The following is a 26,631-nucleotide window of genomic DNA, read 5'->3' on the forward strand; positions in this document are numbered from 1 at the left end:
ATATCACTGATTAAATTTTAAAAAAATATATCTTGTGCATATTTTATTTCAATCATCACCTAATGTATTATTTTTTGGGGTTCTCAGAAAACTAATGTCCTCAATGCTTTTAGACTACAAAAAATACTATCTGAGCCATAGTGGGAGCTGAAGCATAACCCACAGGTTTTTCAGTGAGAGTGATTCAGTCACAGACTAAAACTACATGAAAAAACTCCACATCACATGAACATGAAATTTATAAATAAAATCTGAAAGGGGAAGTATAACAAAATAGTAATAATAATACTGAAGCACAGATGGTAAGATATCTGAAGGATATTGATACTATATCATACTGTAGAAAATGTACCGAATGATAATAATGTCAAGTAACAGCCCTATCTGTCTAAAGAAGTAACACCATATGCACTACCACAATAGATTATTGCCTTCGGTGATAACCATGTATTGTCTACCTGAAGGAGTAACTACATATGTATTATAACCTAGATTATGGTTATCAGTTTGTATAAAGAGGTGGAATTGATAGGGAACTTATGACACTATCTTCATTTGTATGAGGCATGTTATGTAATGATAAAATTTTGAAGTGATTTTCATGTCAGAATGTTCATACTACATCCCAATGTAGAACTAATCACAACAGATTTGGGCACATGAACATTTAAAATATTTTAATATTAAATGCAAATAGTTGCAAATTAATGGTACAGACCTCCATCCAGAAGTGTTCTCAGGATGTTGTTTGTTTCTTCAGCATTAGGAACTGCCATGGATATGCGTTTTGAGGAACTTGTCTTCTTTGTTGAAAACAGCCTCCTCTGGGGCAAAAGTTTCCTCTTGAGACTTCTTTGTGGGCTAATGAAAGAGATACCACTACTGATGCGAACAGCACCTACATTAACCTTCAACGAAGTCACCATTTTGTTAGCCAGCTGAACTTCAGTTGCTGACACGCCAGAAACAATTTCTGAAAACCTAGAAATAATTTTTCTCTTCTCTTCTGCCAATGCTTCTGGGGTGCAGGAATTAGCATTTCCACTTACTTGCTTCAAAACCACTTCTTTCTCATTAATGCAAGACGTATCTCCACCATCTGTAGCTACTGCATCTTGTAATTCAGAAATTTCAAAAGGATTTTGTTCTGTACTGTCTAGTTGGCAAACATTATGTATATGCTTGCACATATTTAACTTAATGCTATAATCAATACACGTGCAGGAATACCTATGAATGCACACTTTACAGTCAGTGCACACTAATTTACAGTTACAGAAGATATTATTTTCTTCTACAAGGTAAACTTCATGTGATTTTGTGGCTGGTACTTCCCAACCTCTGCCTACCTTCCTAATTGAGTTCTTATTCATCAGAATGCTGCATTTGTGTTTATGGCGAATGTTTTTCATTTTACTTGTTAGCTTCCCTTTCACGTTGACAATGAGCCTGTCAAACAGCTTTGCTGTTACAAGCGACATCAAAGCTGATATACCTTTGTCCAAACGTTTTACCTGCTTTGCATTAGCATGTATATATTTCAATGTCTTATGCATGCTCTCCAGGTGCATGTTTGTGTTGAGTCCGGATCGCATCCTATGACAATATGCCCAACACTTCACATTTTTTTCATAATACGTCTTGAAATAGTGACCAAATTCTGAAGTCTCTGAATCGCTGTTGAGTTTCTGCAATGCTTTTACCAACGATTCTTGAAACACAGCAACATCTCTTACCTGCATTAACGATTTAACAAGTTTGTACACCTCGTTTCTCTTGTCCAAACTTCTAATTTTGCTCTTAATATTGGCCCTCCAGGCTCTATCGACGTGCCAGGTACAGAAAAGTCTCATTTCAGGATGTCCCATTGTTTTGTTCCAAGCGATACTATACGATTCTGCCAGGTCCGTCATGAATACTTTTGGGGAAATTTGTCCAACCTGAGACTTAACACAATTGAAAAATATACTCAAAACATCTGAGTCATTCCTGTTAGATATGAGGAAAGCACATGGAAATCCTTGCCTCATATCATCCAGTACAAGTAATGTTGTAACTTCAAAATCATAGCCATTTAGGCCATGAGTTCCATCGACACAAATACAGTCACCTCCATATTTTGTTAATATTTCGCCTTGTGCGTTGTTCATTATAATTAATGCAAAGTCTTCACTTTTCAGTTCAGGGTACAGATCATTAATTGTTTCTTGAGGCTTATAGAACAATACACATGGATTGTCACTTTGCTGCACTTCTTGCACCCAAGCTTCAACGCTGATCGCATCATTTGAATGTCTAACTGACTTTGAAGACAGGTTATACGCAGCTGCAATATTACGCAAATCCTGCATCGTTGTAAGATGCACTCTCTCCAAATTCGAACTCTGCACTGTTTCTTGAATTTTTTGCAGGACAGTAGGAAATGGGATTCCTGCAGCAATGTCTTCAGCTATCTTCATCCGTTCTTTTTCCGTCAGGTTGAGATGACTTAGGTCCAGACCGTGACCAACGTGAGTGGACACAAAAGTAACGTGGCATTTTCATTCTTTGTATTGCACTTTAATCTCTGCAGGGCACTTGCCATTAATTTTGTTGCTTCCTGTCAATTTCAGATGTCTTCTCCCATCACCTTTGGAGGTAAACTGACCTGAGCGATGGCAAACGTAATAACATGTGGGGCCCTCATCGTAAAATTTAGTGCCACAGCTTTTAATGAATTTGGAATGTGTAGCACATTCCATTTCTTCTTTCCATTTTAAAAATTCTTCTTCACTGGAGAATTCCAGGACTTCTGGTTTCACACATAATCCGTGTGTAGACTGGAAATGATCGATCCAGCACTTTTTTGAATCGGTTTCAAATGCACACTTAAACTCTTGCTGTTGCGGTTGGCCATGAATATTTTGTTGGTGGCGTTTTAAACTACCTTTACAAGTAAAATCCTTGTCGCATATGTAGCATTGGTATGTACACGAAGGTTCCTTATCTGTAACAGGAGGCATCATTTCGCTCAGCTTCTGTGGATGGACTGTGGACATATGCCTCTTCAGAGTCTTGCGGTAACTATACTCGTTGCCGCAAACTTCACACTTAAAAGAACTCATTATTAAACACTATTACTACACACGAAACGCTTTTCACACGTGAATAGTTCACACACAGATGGTACACGATAAAACACACCCAAAACACTTTTAACACTACAAAACACTTTTCACACGCAATACACGATGAAACACTTTTAACAAGCAAAACACTTCACACGCGAAATGTGTTAAATAAATCGGCTAAAAGAACAATGCTCTACCGCAACGTGCAGCCGAACGCGGAAACCACATGGGTCAACTGAAACGATGCCCAGTCCACGAACAAAGACTGGGAAAACCGGTGGTGAACCGGTGGCGGGGGTGAACCGGTGGGGTGAACCGGTGGCCGGTGGGGGTGAGTGGGCGGGACTTGTTCCGGGTGAAATCCTAGCGCTAACGATTCCTCTAAAACAGAGGCTCAGACCTCTGCTTTCGGGTGTAGAATTGCAGGGTTCCCCTTAATAGGCCAGGTGTGCACTACATGCACGAAGTAGCTCAGACCTCTGCTTTTGGGTGCAGAATTGTAGGGTTTCCCTTAATAGGCCAGGTGTGTACTACATGCACGAAGTGGCTCAGACCTCTGCTTTTGGGTGCAGAATTGTAGGGTTCCCCTTAATACGCCAGGTGTGCACTACAAGCAGGAAGTGGCTCAGACCTCTGCTTTTGGGCGCAGAATAGTAGGGTCCCCCTTAATAGGCCAGTTGTGCACTACACGCAGGAAGTGGCTCAGACCTCTGCTTTTGGGCGCACAATTGTAGGGTTCCCCTAAATAGTCCAGGTGTGCACTACACGCAGGAAGTGACTCAGACATCTGCTTTTGGGTGTAGAATTGTAGGGTTCCCCTTAATAGGCCAGGTGTGCACTACACGTAGGAAGTGGCTACTAGGTTAGCGGAGTATGTGTGGCCTGCACATGGGGCTTTTTAGGTTAGAGAACCCCTCCCTTGTGACCTATGAGGATTTGCTTGTTAAATCAGCCACAGTGACCTCAGAGAATCTCGGTCCTTGCAGAGATAGAAAAGATTAATATGATTTTAGTAAACTGCAGGAGCATCCAAGGAAAGGTCCCAGATTTTGTATCGCTTACTGAAGGCTATAATGCACAGATAGTATTGGGAACAGAAAGCTGACTGAAACCAGACGTCAATGAAAACGAAGTTCAGATTGGAATGTTTATCGTAAGGATAGGTTAGTCGCCAGTGGTGGCGGCGTGTTTATTGCAATAGAAAATCCGGTAAAATAAAGTGAGGTTATCAAGGATACTAAATGTGAATTAGCCTGGGTGAAACTGAACATCACAGAACGGTCAAAAATGGTGATCGGATGCTTTTATAGACTATCTGGGCCAGGATATGTAGTTGTAGAGTGCTTAAGACAGAACGTGAAGAATATCATTAGTAATTTTCCTGATCATGCCGTTGTAACAGGGGGTGACTTAACCTTGCCAGGTATAGATTGGGAGTGTTATGCCATCAAAACTGGTGCCAGAGGCAGGGAATCATGTGGCATTGTTCTGGATGTCTTGTCCGAAAATTACTGTGAGCAGATAGTTAGAGAACCAACTCGTGAGGGTAATGTCTTAGACCTCCTGGCAACAAACAGACCTGAACTTATCGAATCAGTTAACGCAGAAGGTGTCAGTGATCATAAGGCTGCGACAGCATCTATGACGATGGGTCCTACAAGGAATGTTCAGAAAGGTAGGAAGATATATCTGCTCAGCAAGGGTGACGGGATACAAATTTCAGAATATCTCAGCGGTCAGCATCAAATATTAGGTGATGAGGACTAAAATGTGGAGAGCAAATGGAAAAAATTCAAAGGCATCGTTCAATATGCCCTAGACAAGTATGTTCCCAGTAAGGGTTTAAGGGATGGGAAAGATCCTCCACGGTTTAATAGCTGTGTTATGCAGGCCGCTGTGACCGAGCGGTTCTGGGCGCAGGGTCGAATCCTGCCTCGGGCATGGATGTGTGTGATGTCCTTAGGTTAGTTAGGTTTAAGTAGTTCTAAGTCTAGGGGACTGATGACCTCAAATGTTAATTCCCATAGTGCCTAGAACCATTTTAGCCATGTTAGAAAAGTGCTACGTTAACAAAGAGCATTTCATCTGAGAGTCAAGAGAAGTAAAAACCCAGCTGAACGAAACAAAATGAGTGTAAGGAGAGCAATGAGTGAAGCATTCAATGATTTTGAAAGTAAGACTTTGTCAACCGATCTGAGTAAAAACCCTAAGAGATTTTGGTCATATGTAAAATCAGTAGGTGGGTCAAAAACATCTATTCATTTTCTCAGCGACCACACCAGCACCGAAAAGGAAGATAACAGAGAGCAGGCCGAAATACTGAATTCAGTATATATCACTGTGGAAGATGGTAACACTGTCCCTCCTTTCAATCGTCATACGGACGTCGAAATGGCAGATATTGAGATAACCGGCCGCGGAATTGAAAAGCAGCTACAATAACTTAGTAGTGGAAAGGCTTCAGGACCAGATGAGATACCTGTAAGATTCTATAAAGATTATGAGAAAAACTTGCTCCCCTTCTAGCAGCAATTTATTGTAGATCGCTTGAGCAACGAAAGGTATCTAACGACTGGAAAAACGTGCAAACCATTCCTGTTTTTAAGAAAGGCCGTAAGACAGATCCATGCAACTATAGATCTACATGTTGCTGTCAATCTGTTGTAGAAATGTGGAACATGTTTTATGCTCAAGAATTACGACTTTTTGGAAAATGAATATCTCCTCTAAAAAAAATCAACATGGATTTCGCAAACAGAGATCCTGCGAAACTCAGCTCGTTCTGTTCCTCCATGAGATCCAAGAGCACAGTGGACAACGGCGTTCAGGTTGGTGCCCTAGTCCTTGATTTCAGTAAGGCATTTGACACTGTCCAGCATTTGCGTTTAATGAAAAAAAAAATAAGGAGCAGACTTGCAGTTGGATTCAAGATTCTCTTGCAGACAGAACTCAACACGTCGCACTTAACGGAACAAAATCGACAAATGTAAAGGTAATATTCGGAGTCGCATAGTTGGATTCAAGATTCTCTTGCAGACAGAACTCAACACGTCGCACTTAACGGAACAAAATCGACAAATGTAAAGGTAATATTCGGAGTCGCATAGGGAAGTGTGACAGAACCGTTGCTGTTTACAAAAATGGTTCAAATGGCTCTGAGCACTATGGGACTTAACATCTATGGTCATCAGTCCCCTAGAACTTAGAACTACTTAAACCTAACTAACCTAAGGACAGCACACAACACCCAGCCATCACGAGGCAGAGGAAATCCCTGACCCCACCGGGAATCGAACCCGGGAACCCGGCCGTGGGAAGCGAGAACGCTACCGCACGACCACGAGATGCGGGCTTGCTGTTTACAATATATATATATAAATGATCTAGTAGAAAGTGTTGGATACTATTTAAGGCTATTCCCAGATGATGCAGTTCTTTATACGAAAGTATCAATGCCAGAAGATGTAAGAATTTGCAGAACAACCTGCAGAGAATTGATGAATGGTGCAGACTCTGGCAGTTGACCCTGAAAGTAAATAAATGTAACATATTGAGCATTCATAGGAAAAGAAATCCGGTACTGTACAGCTACACTATTGATGATAAACAGCTGGAGACAGCATCTGCCGTAACATATCTAGGCGTAACTATCCAGAGCTACCTTAAGTGGAATGACCATATAAAGCAGACAGTGGGAAAAGCAGACACCACGCTCAGATTCATCGGAAGAATCTTAAAGAAATGTAACTCATCCACGAAAGAAGCGGCCTTATCTGGGATCCCTATCAGGTAGGACTGATAGAGGAGATAGAGAAGATCCAACGAAGAGCGGCGTGTCGTCATGGAATCGCTTAGCTGGCGAGAGGGCGTTACAGAGACGCTCAACAAACTCCACTGGCTGACGTTACAAGAGAAATTTTGGAAAAGCACTTTTCAGGAGTCAGACTATATATTACTTCCCCTCACATACATCTCACGTATTGACCACATGGAGAAAATTCGAGAAATTACAGCCAATACAAGGGCTTACCGACAATCATTCTTCCCACACACTATTCCCGAATGGAACAGGACTGGAGGGATCAGATAGTGGTACCGAAAGCGCCCTCCGCTACACGCCATTAGGTGGCTTACGGAGTGTGATGTTAATGTAAATGAGTGATTTAGTTTTCCATTAAATGCGAAAAAGTATGGAAAACGGATGCAAACAAAAATAACGTAGAATACTAGCAGTATACTTATAATTGATTTAAATCGAGCAGATGCGTAAGCAATAACAATCCGCAGGCTACCAAGCAGCTCCTGTTTTATATGAAACAAAAGCAAATTTGGAAACCCTGCCCAATATTATGGATGCGAGAAGAATGCAGTCAAAATAGGAGTAACATATTTACAACGATACTCGAATAGTTCAATACACACGGGAAGTAGTAATCACCAGTACACTGTGATGAAATCACATTCTGTTTACTAGAGCTGGGCAAACGATATTCGTGTTCGAACGGGTCGAGATTTCCCGATTCTTCGCAGCGTTCTAAACAGTATCGAGCATGTTCGAACAATCACGTGCAGCGTGATTGCAAGGGATGTGCACGAAACTACGAACTAGCCACAACAATAAGCTACGGCAGTGCAAAATCCTACACTGCACAAACTGTTGCTGCGTTTGAACAAATTTACAATACACGTTCTCATAGAATATGTGTGCATATATGTATGGATATAAGAAACATTTATATTAATTTTTAAGTAAAAGTAACAGACAAAGACGAAAATGTTGTCCTCCAAAAAATTTTGACTGAACCCAGTATAATGTTTGATTAAGAGAGGAGGTAATGGTTTACCAAGTAGGTTGCAAATGGGCAATTCAATCCCTGTTCACATATTTGAGAAACGGATAAAAACGTTACGTGATTATAATCAGTTTGAAAAAAAGACGGAAAATTTCAGCTGAAACAATCAAGAAACTAATCAAGAATTAAATAACGAATTGCATCACAATAAAGTGACTGTAACTTTTGTCGTGATGGTAAAAGACAACGGAATGACTCGTCTTTGAGATAATGCCATCAGAACTGACCACATCCCCAGACGATCGCGATTTCGGGAACTACACAGAAACATGATTACAACCTTTTATTTGTTTATTAGTTTCCGTTGTTACGCGCGACCTGCATCCTAGAAGATATTGCAGTGCGTCTTTCACAGTTATTTGTATTGTTAAAATCCATACTGTATTAATCCTTTAACTGCTCTGGACGTATTACCGCACGCGCCTTTGTACCTGTCCCTGTGTGCTCTGAACGTGTTTACGCCCTCCCCACCAGTCCTACCTGATAATCTGAACACACGTTCAGAGCACACAGGGACAGGTACAAAGGCGCGCGCGTTAACACGTCCAGAGCAGTAAAAGGGTTAAAAACCCTAGTCCCAATAAAAGTCACTAGACCGCAGGCTGATCAAAAGATAGAACAGAACACGAGATTTCCTGAACTGTGACGCAAGCTGTTGGAGTCGTGTTAACTACGAAACGAAAACAAATGTGGAAGACTAAAAATCAGGCAATAATTTATTTATTTATTTACTTTTATTATCCGTCTTTAGGCATTAAAAATGCAATTGATGTCGTCATTTGTGTACATATACAGTTTACATAACTAACAGAAATGGTGTAATATATTGTAGATCATTATTGTCTAATAAGATACAAAAATTTGTCCTTGATGCTGCACAAGGTATTTGCATTATATTTACATGTATAAGTTTAATCTAAGTGAAACTATATTAGTACCGGTACTTAAGATCATCTTTAGTGCACATTATAAGCTCTTCTATTGTATAAAAAGCTTTTTCTCTAAGCCATTTCTTTGTGACACTTTTAAACTCATTCAGTGACACATTATGTGCCTCTATTGGCAACATGTTAAATAGTTTTACTCCCATGTACCTGTAAATATCTTGAGTTTTCTTTAGTCTAGCAACTGGGATGTCAATTTGCTGTTTTATACGTATGTCATGGTGCTGGATAGGTTGTCGTAGTTTGTGACTGTGTTGGTTTTCTTTTGTGTGTATCAGACAACTTAGTATAAAGTGGGCTGCAACTGTTAGTATTTTTAGATTTTTGAAATATGGTCTACAAGACTCGTTATTTCTGACTCCATGGGTGCATCTGACTGCCTTCTTTTGCCAAATGAAAACTTGTTTTGCTCCAGGTGAGTTTCCCCACAACAAAGTGGCATATGTTAAATGGGTGTGGAAAAAGGCATAGTATGCATTGAGTAGTAACTTACCACTAACACATGACCATAGTTTACCTAACAAATATATCACACGAGCTAACTTAGTACAAATATAATCAGTATGACTCTTCCACGTTAATTTTGAGTCAAGATGGATCCCAAGTAGTTTAGCTGAGATACAATCAATCTTATCACTCTTAACACACAAGCTAAAGAAAATATTTACAGTTTTATCATGATTTATATGCAGTCATTGAGTTGGAACCACTTGATGGCTGCTCTGAGATGAGCCTCACTTTCCTCGTTTAATTTTCCTAAATCTTTCCCTGCTGTAACAAACGTTGTATCATCTGCATAGAGTGTGAATTTACAAAGTATGGTTCTGGGCAAGTCATTTACATATATTATAAAAAGTAAAGGTCCAAACACAGAGCCTTGTGGTATACCCTGCATGATATCCAAGACATTTGACCTCATATTGTTATAATGCACAATTTGTTTTCTGTCGCTCAGATAGGATCTGATCAGAGATAGTTCTGAGCCTCTAATACCATAGCAGTGCAGTTTTTCTAGTAGTGTCCTGTGACTGACAGAGTCAAATGCCTTGCTGAGGTCCAAAAGAGTGGCATTAACTGATTCGAATGATGACAATACACATGAAACAACATCTTCAACTGCTTTTGCCGTTGATAGGCCGGACCTGAAGCCATACTGAGAGTCACTAAGAATATTATTCACAGACAGATGTTGACTGATTTGGAGCTGTATGCAATATTCCACTACTTTTGATATGATGGGTACAAGGGATATTGGACGGCACTTATTAGGACAAGACTTGTCACCTTTCTTGTGCAGTGGAGTAACGACTGCCATTTTAAGGATGAAGGGAAACAGCCACTGACAAACATCCAGTTCATAAGAGAACAGAGTGGATGTACTATTATATCTGCTATTTTTTTATTACAAAATTGGAGAGACCATAAATACTAAGAAAGCGAGACGATGGATTGATAAACTTGAAGCGCTCGAAGCTAACAAAGGGCATGTTACCCCAAATCCCTATAATGTTTCACCCCCATGTCTGTTTTGACGGAAAGTGGCCAAAGTGCCGGCCAGTCTGAGTTGGCCTTTAAGCCATGGAGGTAAGTATAAGACCTCCATGCTTTAAGCGAAGGGAAACAAACGATCTCTCTGACGTAGGACAACTTGTCAATCTTCAAAGTATATAGTTTCGAATTGTATACTACTAGTGAAGTATCAAAACAAATAAACGTGGCATTCTGGCATATGGTGTAAGGAAAGTAATTATTCCTGGTGATTTTGTTTTTAAATCAATTAGCCTCCCTCTCCTTCAAAACGGTAATATACGATTTCCGAACCGTCTTGCAAGAAGATCGATTTTTGTTCTAAGAGTGAAGTGCTGATACGTGGATGTATATTGGAAGAATGGAAACAGATTTGCGTCAAAAAGTTATTTCTAAACTTAATCTTGAATTCGGAAGCGACACAAATAGTCTCTATAAATGTCACGAACTACGGAATAAATTAATGGAAGAAAAAGAAGCTATAGAGAATTCGGTAAGCCTAAAATATACTGATATTCAGTCCTTTCTGCAAGTCATTATACCAGATGCGGTGCATTGTACGGCAAAATAGTTTATTTATCAGGTTTTTGAAGTTTTGACTGCTTCGCCATAAAGCTGAAATATAACAACACCAGTGACCTTTATCTGTGCGTCCAATTTAAAATGTGACTTCAGAGATACCCATCATAATTCTGGAACTTTTGCCCGTTTTGCAGGAATTGCGTACGTAAGAATATTTTATGCTCTAGTCACATGTCAGATTTACTTACCATTTTTATACATTCAAGGATCGTCTCACTATGATTTGGGAATTGACATGGTAATATAATGAAAATCTGTTGCTTAAAACATTGGCACACACAAAAAAGGTAAGTATGGTTTATGATGATAGGAAAGTTGGCTGAAGTGATTTAGGATTATCGTGGAAAACCTAAATCAGGGTGGCTGTACAGAGTGAACTCCATCCTACCGAATATTAAGTCAGTGTCACAACGGCTACACCATCTTATTTGGTTTGTCCATACTGTACAACACTCTTTGATTTACGCACATTTTGCTTCGGATACCTTATAACACAAAATATAGTTTTCTCCTCTTTGCAGCACACACTGAGGACATCTGCTGCTGACTTCTGGACCATAAAGAGGTGTAGGTAATGCTTAGTAGGAGTCGTGCAGAATAAAGTGCTAATGGGGTATACACTGTGAATACTACTTTATTGCTCTTAAATGAAACAACACACACACATCTCTGTACACAACAGTCAAGTAGCAGACTGCTTAAACACTAAAGATATAGCGAACATCACTGTTCTTTGTTGTGGAATTATACATCACATATATTGATGCAGTAGTTCAATCATGTCCTGCCAGAGTGAAGTCCCTATAGAGACCTATGTGCCTTTTGCACTAACTGCAGTCTGCTTGGAAAACTGACTCCAGCCTGTTTAACATTCAATTATGCTTTATGTAATTCTTCCTTAACTTCCATCTGTCAATGCGAAAACCTGAGTGAGAATCCCCGCATCGCGAGTGAAATGTTGAGCCCAGGAGAATGACAAGACATTATCATGCGCTTTAGATCTTGACACGCGATTTTCTCGTAAAAATGTTATACTGTGCGGCATAATGTGACAAGGTGTCATAGTGACCCCCGTTCATAATTAGCCACCACTCTGAGCTCTCTTAAATAATCTTCAACTGTGTAGTATACATTAATTAGCTGAAGAATGTTTTAGCTCTCATTTTGAATAGATGTATTTTAGTAGCCTTTCATGCCCTTGGTTACAGTATACAACTTTATTCTCTAATAGAAAAAACTGTTTTGAGTTTTTTATTTGTTTTCTCTTGGTAAGTATAAGTCCAAACTGGTCCATGTTCCTTGATTATGGATAGAACTATCAGTGCAATCCGTAGTAAAGTTTTCCATTCTGTTTACTGAAATAATTAGCTACTAGTTGCACAAAAGGCACCTGCTGCTCTTCTTTAGAAGGTTGTAACAAATCACATTACTTGTGAGTGTCAAAAATAAGATGCATGCAGCATGTTGCTGTGGTCATGTGGTTCATAGTGCTGTAAGAAAATCATGTGATAGTTATAACCTTCAGTAGGGCACTAGGTGCCTGAAACCAGTCAGGGATATAAAATGTATTTTGTGCAAATGGTTGCTGATTATTTCAAAACATTAAATATAGTTGCTGAATATGGACAAAACACAAAATTTCCTGATATGCAGCATAGATTGGTTGATATACCTACTCACATGTTTCAATAATAGTGCCCAGTTTTTTTTTTAAATAGCTCTTTACAATGCACACAACTACCACCCTTCATTATTATTTTTATGGCTCTCTTCTACAGTTTGAAAACTGTGTCCTTGTTTCACTTTCAATCCCTAGAAAAGAATACCATGGCCAAGAACTGAGTATACCTACAAATAGTATGCCAGCGCAAGACCTTGGTTGCTACAAATCGATGATTAAACACTACTTAGAGCGTGACATGCTGATGACATTCTTTTGGAAATATCTTTGTGTGTTCATTCCAATCTATAGAATATCATCTACACTTAATGCGAAAGAGTTGTTTTTCCTCATTATGCTCAAGTGCATACTTTGCTTTTTCTTTATGTTCTTATTACATACTGCTTAATCGTAAACATCCCTGAGGGTTTTATTTGCTGTCTTTAATAGTTCTAGTGTTTGTCAGTGACTATGACATCACAGTTATTAGCAAAGAGCACTTTCCCTTTATGTCTCATAATGTCTGGGACATCATTAATATGAAGAACAGAGTTGGACGCAATATATTACGCTGAAGAACTCCTATGTTTATGTCCTCGCCTGACAATTGTTCTAATAAAAATTTATCATCATCATATGTGTGAATTATCTCTAACTTTTGCATACTGTTTTCCAGGTAAGACTAGAACAACTTGTTCACTATTTGTCTTACACATAGCGATTCTAGCTCCTAGATTAAATACCGTATTTGAATGACTCCTATTATCACGAAGAACTGCTTTGGGGCTGCTCTTATGTTTGGTTGTTCCTTTTTCATACAGTTGTTAGTTTTGCTCATGATAAAATCATGAGCATCACCATTCCAATATAAAACATATGTAGTGCTACTGCAAGACCCAGTTACAAAATTGCAATGGATATATCACCTTCAATGCAACAGTTAACTATGTGCCCCTGAAAGCTGTACAAGTAAATACTGGTATGTTGCAAGGTCCTTGTAATGTATTCTAGTTCAATACTTGTTTTTGGTTTCGAATCACTAACCAATTTCTGGAATTGTATATTTAGCAACACTTCACTAGTTATCCCTTGAGATATGTAACAAGCTTTTGCCCCAGCTTCTTGCTGATTTTATTCTGTCTGATTAGTTGTTTCTATTTCAGTATAACATTCTAATATTTTTGTTTCACATCCACTAATATACGTCATTAATGTAAGCTTATTCTTGTAATTCCTTTCTTAAAAAAGCACCTTCTGTAGTCTTTATTTTTTTTTAAATAAAAAAGTGCAGTCTCTTCATTTAACCAACTGCACTCTCATTCAGGAGGATGACAGTTCAAATGTGCATCGGGCCATACAGATTTAGGTTTTCTGTGATTTCCCTAAATTCCTCCAGACAACAGCTGGGATGGATCCCATGAAAGGACACTGCCAAATTTCTTCCACGTCCTTGAAATGGTCTGAGCTTGTGCTCAGTTAATGTCAATGGGACCTTAAACCCAATCTTTCTTCCTCTTCATTTACCCGCTGTTACTTATGAATTTATGATTCTTGGTTTTCTTTTTAAAGGTTTTGACAGCCAATCCAAATGATCCCGAAAATATTTATGAAACAAAGTTGTTTCCCAGATTGTCTATATAAACAATGAAGAAAAGCACATTAAAAATGCTTCTAATCTCTCATGTTTTCATTTTTAAAATCTGTTAGTATGTATGCTCATTGCCAGTTAGTCTGACATAAAAAATTACTTCAGATGAAATCTATTATCTTGTTGATCCTTGCTGATATATAGGCCTACTTGTAAATTTGCCATCGGGTGCAAAGTAGTGTCAAAACTTCTGTATTAACTTATTTACCAGAAAAAAAATCAAACTAAACTATTTCTTTGCCATGTTTATGCAAGGTGTCGAAGGAACTGGCCAATATTGAGAGATGTGATAGGAACGATCATTCAAAGGAAAATAGTCTGGTAAGCATGGGCTTTAAAATGCATACCTCAGCAGCTATGAGCACTTTTCATCAGTACTGTGAAACAAATCTCTTCTGCTGCAAGTTATTTGCTTTCCTTATTTTTGGAGGAAGGAGTGCTGTCCAAAACAAGAAAAAGTTGTTCAGGAAACATGGGCTCTAAAATGCAATGAACTTCGGTAGAAGAGATGTGTTTTACCATAGCAATAATGAACAAGTGCTCATAACTCTTAAGGTATGCAATATAGAGCTCTTGTTTACTAGAATTTTTTTTCTTGTTTTGGACTCGATTGTTTTTAAATCTGGGGAATTTTGTGGTGAGGCGAGTACAGTAAGCTCATCCTGGTGTTCTTTGAACCACATATGTATGCTGTGAACTGTCTGACACATTGCAATCTCCTGTTGGTAGATGTCATCATGTCAAGGAAAAAACAAACTGTATGTGGGGTGAACATCATCCCCAAGAATAGATGTGCATACTTGTGTTGATGAACAGTGCCTTCCATAATGATTAGATCACCCAGGGAATGCCACAAAACATTTCCCAGAACATAATGCTCTCTCCTCCAGCCTGGACCTGTCCGCTGATGTTGCAGGGTCTTACATGCCAATGGCCATCTGTCCTATGGAGCATAAAATTTGATTCATCTGAAAAGGCCACTGTCGCCACTCAGTGGATGACCAGTTGCAAAGCAGGCGAGCAAATTCCAGCCTTATCACCAATGAACAGCACTTAGCATGGGGGCATGAACCATGTGCCTGCTGCAGATGCACACATGCAGCAATGTTCACTGAATGGTCATTGAGAATTCATTGGTTGCTGTGTAGGGTAAAGGGACTAAACAATAATTGAGGAGACACCACTGTTAGCCCCTTGGTTCATCTGGGTGGTCAGTTGCTCAACAGTAGCACTCCGTTCACCCGTACATATCTGTGCAGTTGTTGTTCACCTCTGCCAGATGTGACTCATGATGCCTCAGTGCCGGTTTTGGATTGCACCATTTTGCCTTGCATGGTATACTTTAATCATGGCGGCATTAGAACAGTTTACAAACTTAGCCATTTCAGAAATGCTTCCACCCTTGGCCCAAAAGCCAATAATCATGCCTCTTGGATGTCAGATAAATCACTCTGTTTCCGCATTATATCAATGACTGCACTGTTTTCTGCATTCCCCAACATGCTTTAAACATCATCCGTTGCTAGTGCTGCCATCTGCTCTCTGTGAGTGAGTGGTTATTACACATTGACACCCAACATAGGCAGTGGTCACATTAAGTGTGAGGACCGTTTATATGACTATGACTGTATCCTGGTGATACAAACCTTTCTAATTTATGACTATGAATTACAGTGTGGTATAGGGTTATTTGTTATGGAGAAATAACTTTAATTTGAATTTGAATAGCTCTGTTCCCTCTTAGACATTTTATTTGTGTTGTTAGGTTTACAGCTATGACTTGTACACACACTTTGACTTAAGACCTACAAAATTTATATTTTGGAGGTGTTAATACTCTTACTGTATGCCCTATCAGGGCATGAATTGTGATCTGTCCTCTCAGCTTCATTTCTGTCAGTACCTCTGTCCTACTTTCCAGACTTCACAAAGGCATTCCTGGAAGAAAGGAGTACTAATTCAGGGAAGTATGTGAGAAAGCATTTGTGAAGTTTGGGTAGTAAGAAAGAGGTACTGACAGAAGTGAAGCTGCGAGGGAGGAGGGGGTCACAAATCGTGCCCAGATGGATCAGCCAGTAGGACCATTGCCAACCAAAGACAAGTTCCAGTTCAAGGCCAGGTATGGCACATGGTTTTAATCTGCCAGGAAGCTGCAAAGCTGTACACAATGCACTTCAGAGTGCGAGATTCCTTCTAGATGACTGAATGTTTTATTAGTAACTGAATTGTACCTCTGATTCTCTATTTTTTCATCGTAAAAGTTCTCTTAATTTTTTCTTTGTCGAGCAAGTCATCAGCTCAAATTCATCCATCCAGTCATTTGTTCATCATTGTCACACTATAAAACAAATGATGATAAATAGTTGATGATGAGTAAATAAATATTTGTGGCCTTTCATTTTGAAACAACTGCCTTCTGATAGCCATCCTGTATCATCCTGACCATAATCCACTACACTGTATAAATTGATGTGAGATAAGCAGTAGGACGATGGAGTGAACGTGGTTCACATCAAGTTTCACTGGCGGCTGGTCATGCAGTGCAGAGCCAGCTGGGAGGAAGCTGTCTGCTGTATGTGAAAGCTGGAAACCAAGAGAGACACTCAACTGCACTCTGCTTTCCAAGATGTGGCCAGCAACATCACATCATCCCTTTCTCAAGCCTCGTATTGGCCACCTACAGACATGTTTATAATTGATTTATTCAACAGAAAACAGGAGGTGGTGGTGCGATGCTGATGCCATGGTTCTCAAGTACATAGGCTCTGAAGGAGCTTATGCTGGATGTGGGTCACAGCTTCAAATGTGAAAGAAATGAAATAAATGGTCGGAGTGCCGTCATAAGTTGCATAAAGAAGTCACCTAGATTTATTGATGGTGATCAGTTTCAGGCTTGCATCCATTCTCCAACCATCCGTATTTGTAAGGGTACAGTTATATATGCATGCATGGAACAACCACAGCAAATAATCCAAATGGTAAATTTGTTATAAATTTGTTATAAATATTCTAGGATTTTCATTCCATTTTCTGTTGGAGCAGAAAATGTCAACATCTCTATTTGTTAATATCACTGTCGATTAGAACAGCTGAGACATGACGTCCGCAGAACTGCAAGTACCTATTGTCATCCCATGAAATGACAAATATTCTGTCTAAATTCCACCTTATCTCACCCAAAGTTGTTTTCCACTGTCTACCCTATTTATGAAACAGCCTGATCTGTCTTCATGCCTTTTCTGCTCCAAAGGCTTGTCCCTTGGGTCATATGCATGTGAAAGACACAAGGGTGAGACTTCTCACACATCACCCAGCACATCATTTTCCATTCAAGTTGCTGAAATATCCAACACTATCAGCGTTAGAGTTACTAGTGGAAACAGCCACATCATATATGCAGTCCACATCAGCTATGACAAGTCTTTTCTGTGTGCCAACCATCTTCCATCTTGATGAGTCACCGCATGGCAGTGCATGCCTCTGAGCACGTAATGCTCAGCCTGAGTTGTTGTTTCAAACCCTGCACAGTGTAGATCCCATGAAACATTCTATTACTCTTTAAATGTCAATATGGATTCTATAAACATCTGTTGTGAGAAATGATGTGTGTTCTTTATCATCATTAGACTCAAAAAGCACAAAATAATGGGTTCAAAGTTGATGGAATATTTCCTGACTTTTAGAAAGTTTTCAGTATAGTTCACAGTTCTGCTTAACATATGCATGACTATATATGTCTGAGAAGGTTACAGAAAATGGCAGTTTACTATCAGTATAAGCAAATATCATTTAGTCACAAACCAATCACATTATGAACTGTGTAATATCTAGGGATAACCATACAGATTAATATATGGTTCACCAAGTTAATAATACTCCAAGAAAGTGTGATTCATCCACATAGGGGTTCTACACAGAGTTCTAGTTAGTCCAATTTTGAATGTTGTATACCATTGTGAGACTAGTAAAAAGTTTGATTGATGTAAAAAGAGAAAATTCCTGGTGATATAAAATACTTACTACTTAAATTCAAAAAGTGTACCCACCAAAATAAGTAAAACGTTACTATTTGTATCACAGTCCATGAAATGATTGTGACAAGAGCGTTAGGGAAATCTGGTCTTGCATGTAGCTATATCAATAGAAAATCATACTGATGCACTATTTATTAGAGCTGGTCAGCTGATCCGGTCACTCAGAGTTCTTAGCTGTGTGTCCCCTCCAGTATTCCCATAGGATCCAACAAGCAATTGGAGCCTGGCTGGAACAAATGAGGGCACAATAATTTGACCAAAGTATAGCTAGTTACTGGATCCAATTAAAGGGCAAGTAAATCAAAGCTTCTGTCTAGTGCACTCCCTTGGATTATCTACAGTGCTGTCTTTGATGAAAGACAGCATACAGACTCTGACACTGCGAAATCTAACGTAGGCCTACATTATACGTCGTATGGGTAAGTAGGCATGTTGAACTTCATACAAATTCAAGGATTCTTCATGCAAAGGTGCTTTATTTGAGAATATTATTACATTTTTAAACAGAAAAGAAATATACATTTTAGATAGGAGAATCTTCAATGTGCATTGAGTCAAGATATACATTAATAAAAGACCATGAAATCATATAAACTTCACCTGGGCAACAATAAGCTATGACTGCATTGCTTAGTGTTATTTATGCTGAAGCCACTAAAATTTGATCGACACAGTGAGAGGGGCTTCTAAGGGTAAAACTTGCTGAACTGAGCTGCTTAAGTAGTTTGTGTGTCGATTCCGTTTTAACTTTTTATCTGTCTGGGTGTCATGGAATAGAATTTTACACACTGTGTTTCATTTAGTGTGCGACTGTTAATATCTACTTCTGTAGCTTCAGGTCAGTGTTGTTTGTTTTAAACCTCTTAATATGAGTCTCTGTGAGATTGACACTTGAACTGAATCACTTATAGGCCTGGTCACCTATGATCTGAACTGTGTCTCCTAATGTTAAGTTTAGACTGTTGATTAGTGTCTTTGTGTAGTGAACCAACATTACAATTTTTGAAAACACTTTAAGTCATTGGAAGATCATTTATGTAGGTTAAGAACAAGAATGAGCCCAGTACCAAGCCTGGCGGGGCCCCACGTTATATTCTCCCTTTCTATGGCATACTATGCTAATAACACCCTTCTCCTTTCTGCTATGAATGTAAGACTCCATCCATGGAAGAGGAATGTAATTAATGTCATAACATTTTAGTTTGCCAAGTAGGATTTTGTGATCCCTACAATCGGAGGCCTTGGCAAGGTTACAACATAAACTAATAGAACAATTAATTTTGTTTATTTCTGCTAGCACATTGTTTGTGAAGTCTTGTATTGCTTTGTCTGTAAAATCTTTAATGAAAGCCAAACTGAGAAATGGTCATATTCATAGACATGTAGTACAAATGAATTTAAAATTAGGTCGTCTTGATATTCTTGTGAGGAATTTCATGCCTATCTGGATAATAAAATGCTTCACCTAGATGAGAGAAATGTAAATGACTGCGTATTTTCTTTCTGAAGACTTAATGAAGTAAAAGTAAATTTGCTTAGATCAGGCATATTCTGATATATGCCGCAGTTCATTTAATTCATGCTGCTCATACAATATGTAGTGTTGTAATTTTATTAATACGCAAATGTTTTGTAAGTCTACAATGATTTTTAGTAATGAGGAATTGTAAATATTTTTCTTGGGTTTGCCACCAGATATTAATGTGAAAATCCCACAATATGTCATCGATACAGTTTCTCAGTACATCAGATGATGGTAGTTGCTGCTGTAACTGCTGCAAAATATGGTTGATGATAATAACGTGGTGGCATTAAAATTTATCAGACCAGGATCAGAAAATACGTATGTGTGGGGATGCGCCCACAGTTGGATGAAAGTTGCACTCACAGTGCCCCTGCCAGGAGCCAATGAGAGGCCTTTTGCATGTGTGCTGAGGGCAATGGCTGTGCTGCCGGACGATCCTGTGCTTAAAAACCATATTGAATCTCCGCAATGCACTGCATCCCGTAATTCGCACTGTGCCCCATTGTGAATTAGAGGTTCCTGTTTCTCAGTGTATCAATGTAATATTGTGGGATTTTCACAACATTTTCTGGTGGCAAACCTGAAAAGTGTATTTGCAACAGATCCATTGGGAAAGTGAAAAGTCACAATAAAGAATTAGCTGGCAATGTACTAATGTATGGAGAATGTATAAACAGCAGAAGACGTCGTCCTGAAATACTGTTACTTAAAGAAGAAAGGACATAGTTTCATTTGAAGAAAATTATTTTGATTCCTGTGTCTCAGTAGTGAATAAGATTATACAATGAATAAGGTGGGCCAAACAGAACCTGTCTGGAACAAATTCTTAATTTAAAACTAATCCTTAGGCACCAAAGGATTTCTAGTAACAATATTGTATGTACATTTGTGGACATTAAAAAGGCTAATGACTCAGTTGACCGTGAATCTCTTTTCCAAATTTTAAAGGAACAAGAGCTAGATAATAAAACTGATTACACAAATGTTAACTGACACCAGCTCTAAAGCTAAATTCATGAGAGAAATTTCTGAACCATTTGATATAAAGACTGGTGTTAGACAGGGAGATAGTCTTGCCCCCATTACTGTTTAACTATGTTTTGGAAAAGGTAATTACAGAATGGCGAGAACAAAAGTCGAGTCAAAATATAGATCAGTGAATCAAGTTAGGTAGAAGTAATATTGGAGTAGATTGCCTCGTCTCTGCAGATGATATGGCAGTTTTATCTAAGGATATTACCACAGTTCAGAAACAAATTGAAATTCTTAAAGAAGTTGAGGAAAAAGTAGGAGTACAAATATCATTCGAAGAAACAGAATATATGCCACGCAACAAACAAGCACCAAAGTTTTTGAACACGAAATATGGAAAAATAAAAAGCAAACAATGTAAAATCCAGGATGGAATGTAACAATATTATGAGAAGGAAAGTTGCTACTAACCATGTAGCGGAGATGCTGAGTCGCAGATAGGCACAACAAAAAGATTTTCGCACTTAAAGCTTTCGGCCAATGGCCTTTTGTCAATAATAGACACATACGCACACTCACACAAACGCAACTCACTCACACACACACACACACACACACACACACACACACACACACACACACACACGACTGCAGTCTTAGGCAACTGAGGCAATGTGGTTTCAGTTGCCTGAGAATGCTGTCATGTGTGTGAGTTGCGTTTGCATGAGTGTGTGTGTGTGTGTGTGCACATATGTGTGTCTATTGACAAAAGGCCATTGGCTGAAAGCTTTAAGTGTGAAAATCTTTTTGTTGTGCCTATCTGCGACTCAGCATCCCCGCTGAATCGTAACAACTTTCCTTCTCATAATATTGGAAAACTAAAAACTTTCTCAATTTAAATACTCGGGGGAAATCATACAAGAAAGCTGCAAAGGAAGTTCACCGTCAAAAAATGGCAACTGCATTCAGATTAACACAAAATATTTATAATAAAAATCACTTTCTTAATTCAGTGAACTTAGGCATTACAGCACTGTAATCAAACTTGAATGTCTTTATGGCACAAAAATGTTGGGAAAAGATTAGGCCCCAAAATTACTGATGGAGAAACTTATAGGCTGAGAAATAATAAGGAAATGGAACAATACATCTTAGACATACATGGTGACATGAGAAAACGAAGGCTTGCATTTTATGGGCATATTAAAAGAATGGCACCCATAATGTTTCAAGACAAAACAAAAAGCTGAATTCCATGAAAACAGAAGTAAGGCCAAAACTGAGCCAATTAAATGGATCACTGTGCTTAAGGAGGATCTTAAAGTAGCTGGTATAACTCAGGCAGACTTTACAGATGGAAAAATGTTCAGACAAAAGATATATGATTGGAAAGTTGGTCAGAGGGAAATTAGAAAACAGACTGGAACACTGTGGCCTGATGAAAGAAAGAGACTTCATTGTGAATGGATGAAATGAATGTGGACACAAAGGAAGGCCAACCACCAAAAGTGACATTGATTGATTGTACCTTGCGTGGCCGTACTAGGCCCATATGTGAATAATAAATATGGGTTACAATAACACACTGTTTACTATTTTATGAAGCTATGGTGACTATTTGCCAAAGGGAAAATATGCTGTCAATATTTTTGGAATGTCAAAGAGTATCTAAAGTGAAAAATATTTCTCTCCCTATATGTGTGATTAAAAGAAGTGACTCTACTCTGAGACCAAAGAGACTGTTTGTTTGAAATGTTTGGCTGCTCTGGTGAAAAAACTGTCCCGTGGCCAGCAGTACAGCACTCACCACTAATAACTGCATATTGGCTTCCAGAATAAATGGCAAGTGCTGTTCTGCTGATTCAAAAGTGACTTCCAACCTATGTGCCATGGGCATCATTTAGTTTCATGTTAGTTTGAGGAGAAGGAGGAGGAGGATGAGATTAGTGTTTAACGTTCTGTTGACAATGTGGTCATTGTATTAGGGAAGGATGAAGAATGAAATAAAATGTTCCCTCTCAAAGGAACCATCCTGGTGTTTGCTTACGGAAAACCTAAGTCAGGATGGCCAGACGTGGATTTATACCCTCATCCTCCCAAAGTCCAAAGTGCTAGCCACTATGCTACTCCACTCAGCTACAGCAGTTTGAGTTGGTTATGTTTACAACTGCATAGTGTGCTGTGGGTACATGGCTTCATTTTCTTATTAATCGTTATTGCCCATAATAACTTTATAGTGATAAAATAACAATTAATGATTTTGTGAGAGATTGGTTCAGTGCACTTCAGAAAAGGAAAAGAGGTGACAGCAGTTACATAAGAAGAGTTTGAAATTCATGAAACTGAATGATTCAATCACTAAATTTGTTGCTTCTCAGTTTGTTTTTGTTTCATTTTCTCATAAGGAACACTTTTCTATTGATACTAATTGTGCTTTGTTAGCCTCAGTGCACAATATGTGTCTCGTTGCTGAGGGTTGGAAATGCCTTATTCAGGTGTGAATCTTACCCTTCATAATTTAAGCATTTCATTGCAGATAGGAGTCCTGTGATCAGATAACTTTCGGTATAAGAAATTCTCACCAGTCCATCAGTACTTTTCTAGCTAGACACAAGAAGAATGAGTAGTGATTTAGGCAAACTGTTGCCATTAACCTGAGGAAACCGCAGCTATGATGGGGCATTCAACAATGGTTAATGGCCTGAAGACATAAAACGTGAAAATTAAGAAGTAACAACTAACTACTTCCCCAAATCACAATATTTATTCAGAGGAATTGATTACCTTTTAAAATTCCCTAATGGGACTCCCCCCCCCCCCCCCCTCCTAAGTCAAGCACTGAAAAAGTAATCTATTTACCCAGTGGGACCCGTGAATGTGGCTTTCGAAAGGGAGACCAAAGGAGAAAAACAGAGTGTGAATGGTTCAGAGATGCAGTGCAAAATACAAAAACAATATAAAAACTGAACTTCTCAATCATTATGTAGATTTAGGTTTGTTTGCATGTCTTGTGAGCAACACATGAGACAACAGAAAAAATGCATAAGAAGATTAATAAAATAATCATTTATTGTATGATGGTAACTTCATAGTCGCTAAAGTCCAAAGAACTGATGCAGCAATAGCTTAAGAATCACTGATGTCAACAAAAACTTCTTAAAAACTAATCTCTACCTTAGGTAAAAACAGCAATTTTGCTAAAAGAATGCAAAATGTTCGAGTGTGAGTAAATCTGAGGAAGATGACATAAAAAGTTCAAGATAACGTATATTCAAAAATATTGGGTGCAGGTTATTGTAAGATAACAGGAGGGTTGGTGTAGAATTAAAACTTTGTTTGTGTAAACTTCAGTGCAAAGTTATAAAGCTTAGCCAACTAGTAATTAAACTTATCATATGAAATATTGTAGCTGATACTCCATGAACTTCTCTAACAGTATAATACAATTTTGCATACTTGTTCCGCTCTGTGGCTTACTTGTGAACCACTAGCTTTTCTTCACACAAAGCCTCTTAGCAAAACCTTATAACAACTACTGAAAGCAGAGATTTCGACCATCAGCGGTGTCTAATAATACTAAACAAGCGCCTAAACTCTCATTAGTACCTGGATGGTTCTTTATAAAAATTTTATTTGCATTGACTATAACTGACAGATGTTCAAAATTAAACTGATGTAAATTCACTTAATGTGAATAACTTGTTGTCAGCTGTATTAAGTGTGTATGTTTTGCCTGTTGGTGACATGTGAAAATTTTTGCCAGATTGGGACTCAAACCCAGATTTCCCCCTCACCCAGACCCCATATATTGCACAGTCTACATCCCTATGCCACAGTTTCTTACTTTCATCACTTGAGTGCTCAGTATTCCCATATTAGTGAGAATAAGGCTGCACAGACAACCTAATGGTAAGGCAACCATTCACATTAAGCAGGAAATCCAGGTTCGAGTCCCAGTCCAGCACAAATTTTCACATGTCACCAACACAAAGAACATCTGTACCTAATATAGCTGACAATCCACCTTCAGTAAATTTATTTCTATAAAACATTTGCATAAGAGCTTCCATCGACAAACTTCATGACACAATTACACCTTCACTAGGGAATCCAGCAATGCCTCACAATCAACAAATATGTGCGGGAATTGGATATACATTCTAATCTGGGAAACCCTGGGAATTGTGGCAGGGCTCAAAATTTTGGCTTCTCACTGTGACTTTGCCCACTTTGAAGGTATGGAACTTGAAATTGTAACAAAGCACAAAGAATATGAATGAAAAAGACTCCTTTGTTCCCATTTTTATTTTTATTGTTTTGAATGAAATGATAATTAAATGGACACCCTAGCTGCAAACAGGCGTTGATGTACTTCATTGGGGACATGTTGAAAATGTGTGCCCCGACCGGGACTCGAACCCGGTATCTCCTGCTTACATGACAGACGCTCTATCCATCTGAGCCACCGCGGGCACAGAGGATAGTGCGTCTGCTGGGACTTATCCCTTGCGCGCTCCCCGTGAGATCCACATTCCCAACATGTCCATACCACTACATTTGTAGTGCGCCTAATAGATGTTTGCCCATCATACTCATTACTCGTGGCAGATTAATCTGGTTCGAGTCCCGGTCGGGCCACACATTTTCAACATGTCCCCAATGAAGTACATCAACGCCTGTTTGCAGCTAGGGTGTCCATTTAATTATCATTTCATTTCTAGCAAAGCTGCATGGTCATCCACGGTAACTTCTTTCGGGAACAGATACTATCGTCATATATAGTTTTTCATTAAATTATTTGTACACAATACAATTACGAAACATCATTGGAAGATATAAACTTTTCATTTTTTGGATACCATATGGTAAAGGTATGGACAGATCTTCTGAACTACCAGTTTGTTAAAGGATACCGTACAACTGACCATGCGAAAAATTTGTCTAAGTTTTTAAAGGCCTTCTGAGTTGAACTCCGTCTTAACAGGTCTCGGAAAACCCTAACGGTACTGACAAACTGCCATGTCATCCACAGCCTACGGACATCACTGGATGCGGGTATGGAGTGGCGTGTGCTCAGCACACCGCTCTCCTGGCCAGTGTCAGTTCATGACTGGAGCCGCCATTTCTCAATCAAGTAGCTCCTCAGTTTACCTCACAAGGGCTGAGTTCACCCTGCTTGCCAACAGCACTCGGCATACTGGATGGCCACCCGTCCAAGTGCTAGCCAAGCCCGACAGAGCTTCGCAATGCCATTGGCTTCTTCTATCATAGCTAAAACCAGCTCTAAGGAAGAAAACAAAACAGCACATTTGTTTATATAATTATTGTTTAAAACATACATATTAGTATTGAGTATAGTTTTAGATCCTGGGACATTGTATGGTAAGTGTTAGCAAAAGGGCAGATACACTTGACCATGGTAAAAACATACTGATAGTAAATCAATTCCATTGTAGTTGAATGTCCTATCTGTTGGTTAGGTATGAGTGGGGTCTCTCCAGCTGCTAGATTATTTTTCACAGTTTTAATCTGCAAATGGGCAGCATTACAAAGTTTTGGATGATTCAGATTGCTTGGTAATGTTATCATCATGTGATAAGCCATAAATACAACTTTCACAATATACAAGTTTTCTGTTAAACCCAACTGTGAGGAACAAAGCAAAATAAAACATTGTAGTGTCCACAATTTTTTATAAATTATATAAATGGGTAAACAATAGATATGGGAGAAACAATTTGTCTAATAGTTAACTGCCTTGCTATCATAATTAAAA

At 38.8% G+C, this 26,631-nt stretch overlaps 2 protein-coding genes across 2 annotated transcripts in view; one reads left to right on the top strand and one right to left on the bottom strand.

Annotated features, from left to right (window-relative positions):
* Nucleotides 1-704: 704 nt before the first annotated feature.
* On the bottom strand, nt 705-2,459 carry LOC126154725 (uncharacterized). Its single transcript, XM_049916180.1, has one exon. It carries the CDS (start codon nt 2,457-2,459, stop codon nt 705-707), a length of 1,755 nt encoding a protein of 584 aa, XP_049772137.1.
* Nucleotides 2,460-10,549: 8,090 nt separating this feature from the next.
* LOC126161905 (RAD50-interacting protein 1) overlaps nt 10,550-26,631 on the top strand; it is a 120,397-nt gene continuing 104,315 nt past the window's right edge. Inside the window, exon 1 of the mRNA XM_049918067.1 lies at nt 10,550-10,927. Within this exon, the coding sequence (XP_049774024.1) occupies nt 10,781-10,927 (147 nt within the window). The 5' untranslated portion in view covers nt 10,550-10,780. The remainder of the gene's footprint in view (nt 10,928-26,631) is intronic.

The sequence above is a fragment of the Schistocerca cancellata genome, chromosome 2, assembly GCF_023864275.1.
Source record: "Schistocerca cancellata isolate TAMUIC-IGC-003103 chromosome 2, iqSchCanc2.1, whole genome shotgun sequence".
In the NCBI taxonomy this organism is placed as follows: domain Eukaryota; kingdom Metazoa; phylum Arthropoda; class Insecta; order Orthoptera; family Acrididae; genus Schistocerca; species Schistocerca cancellata.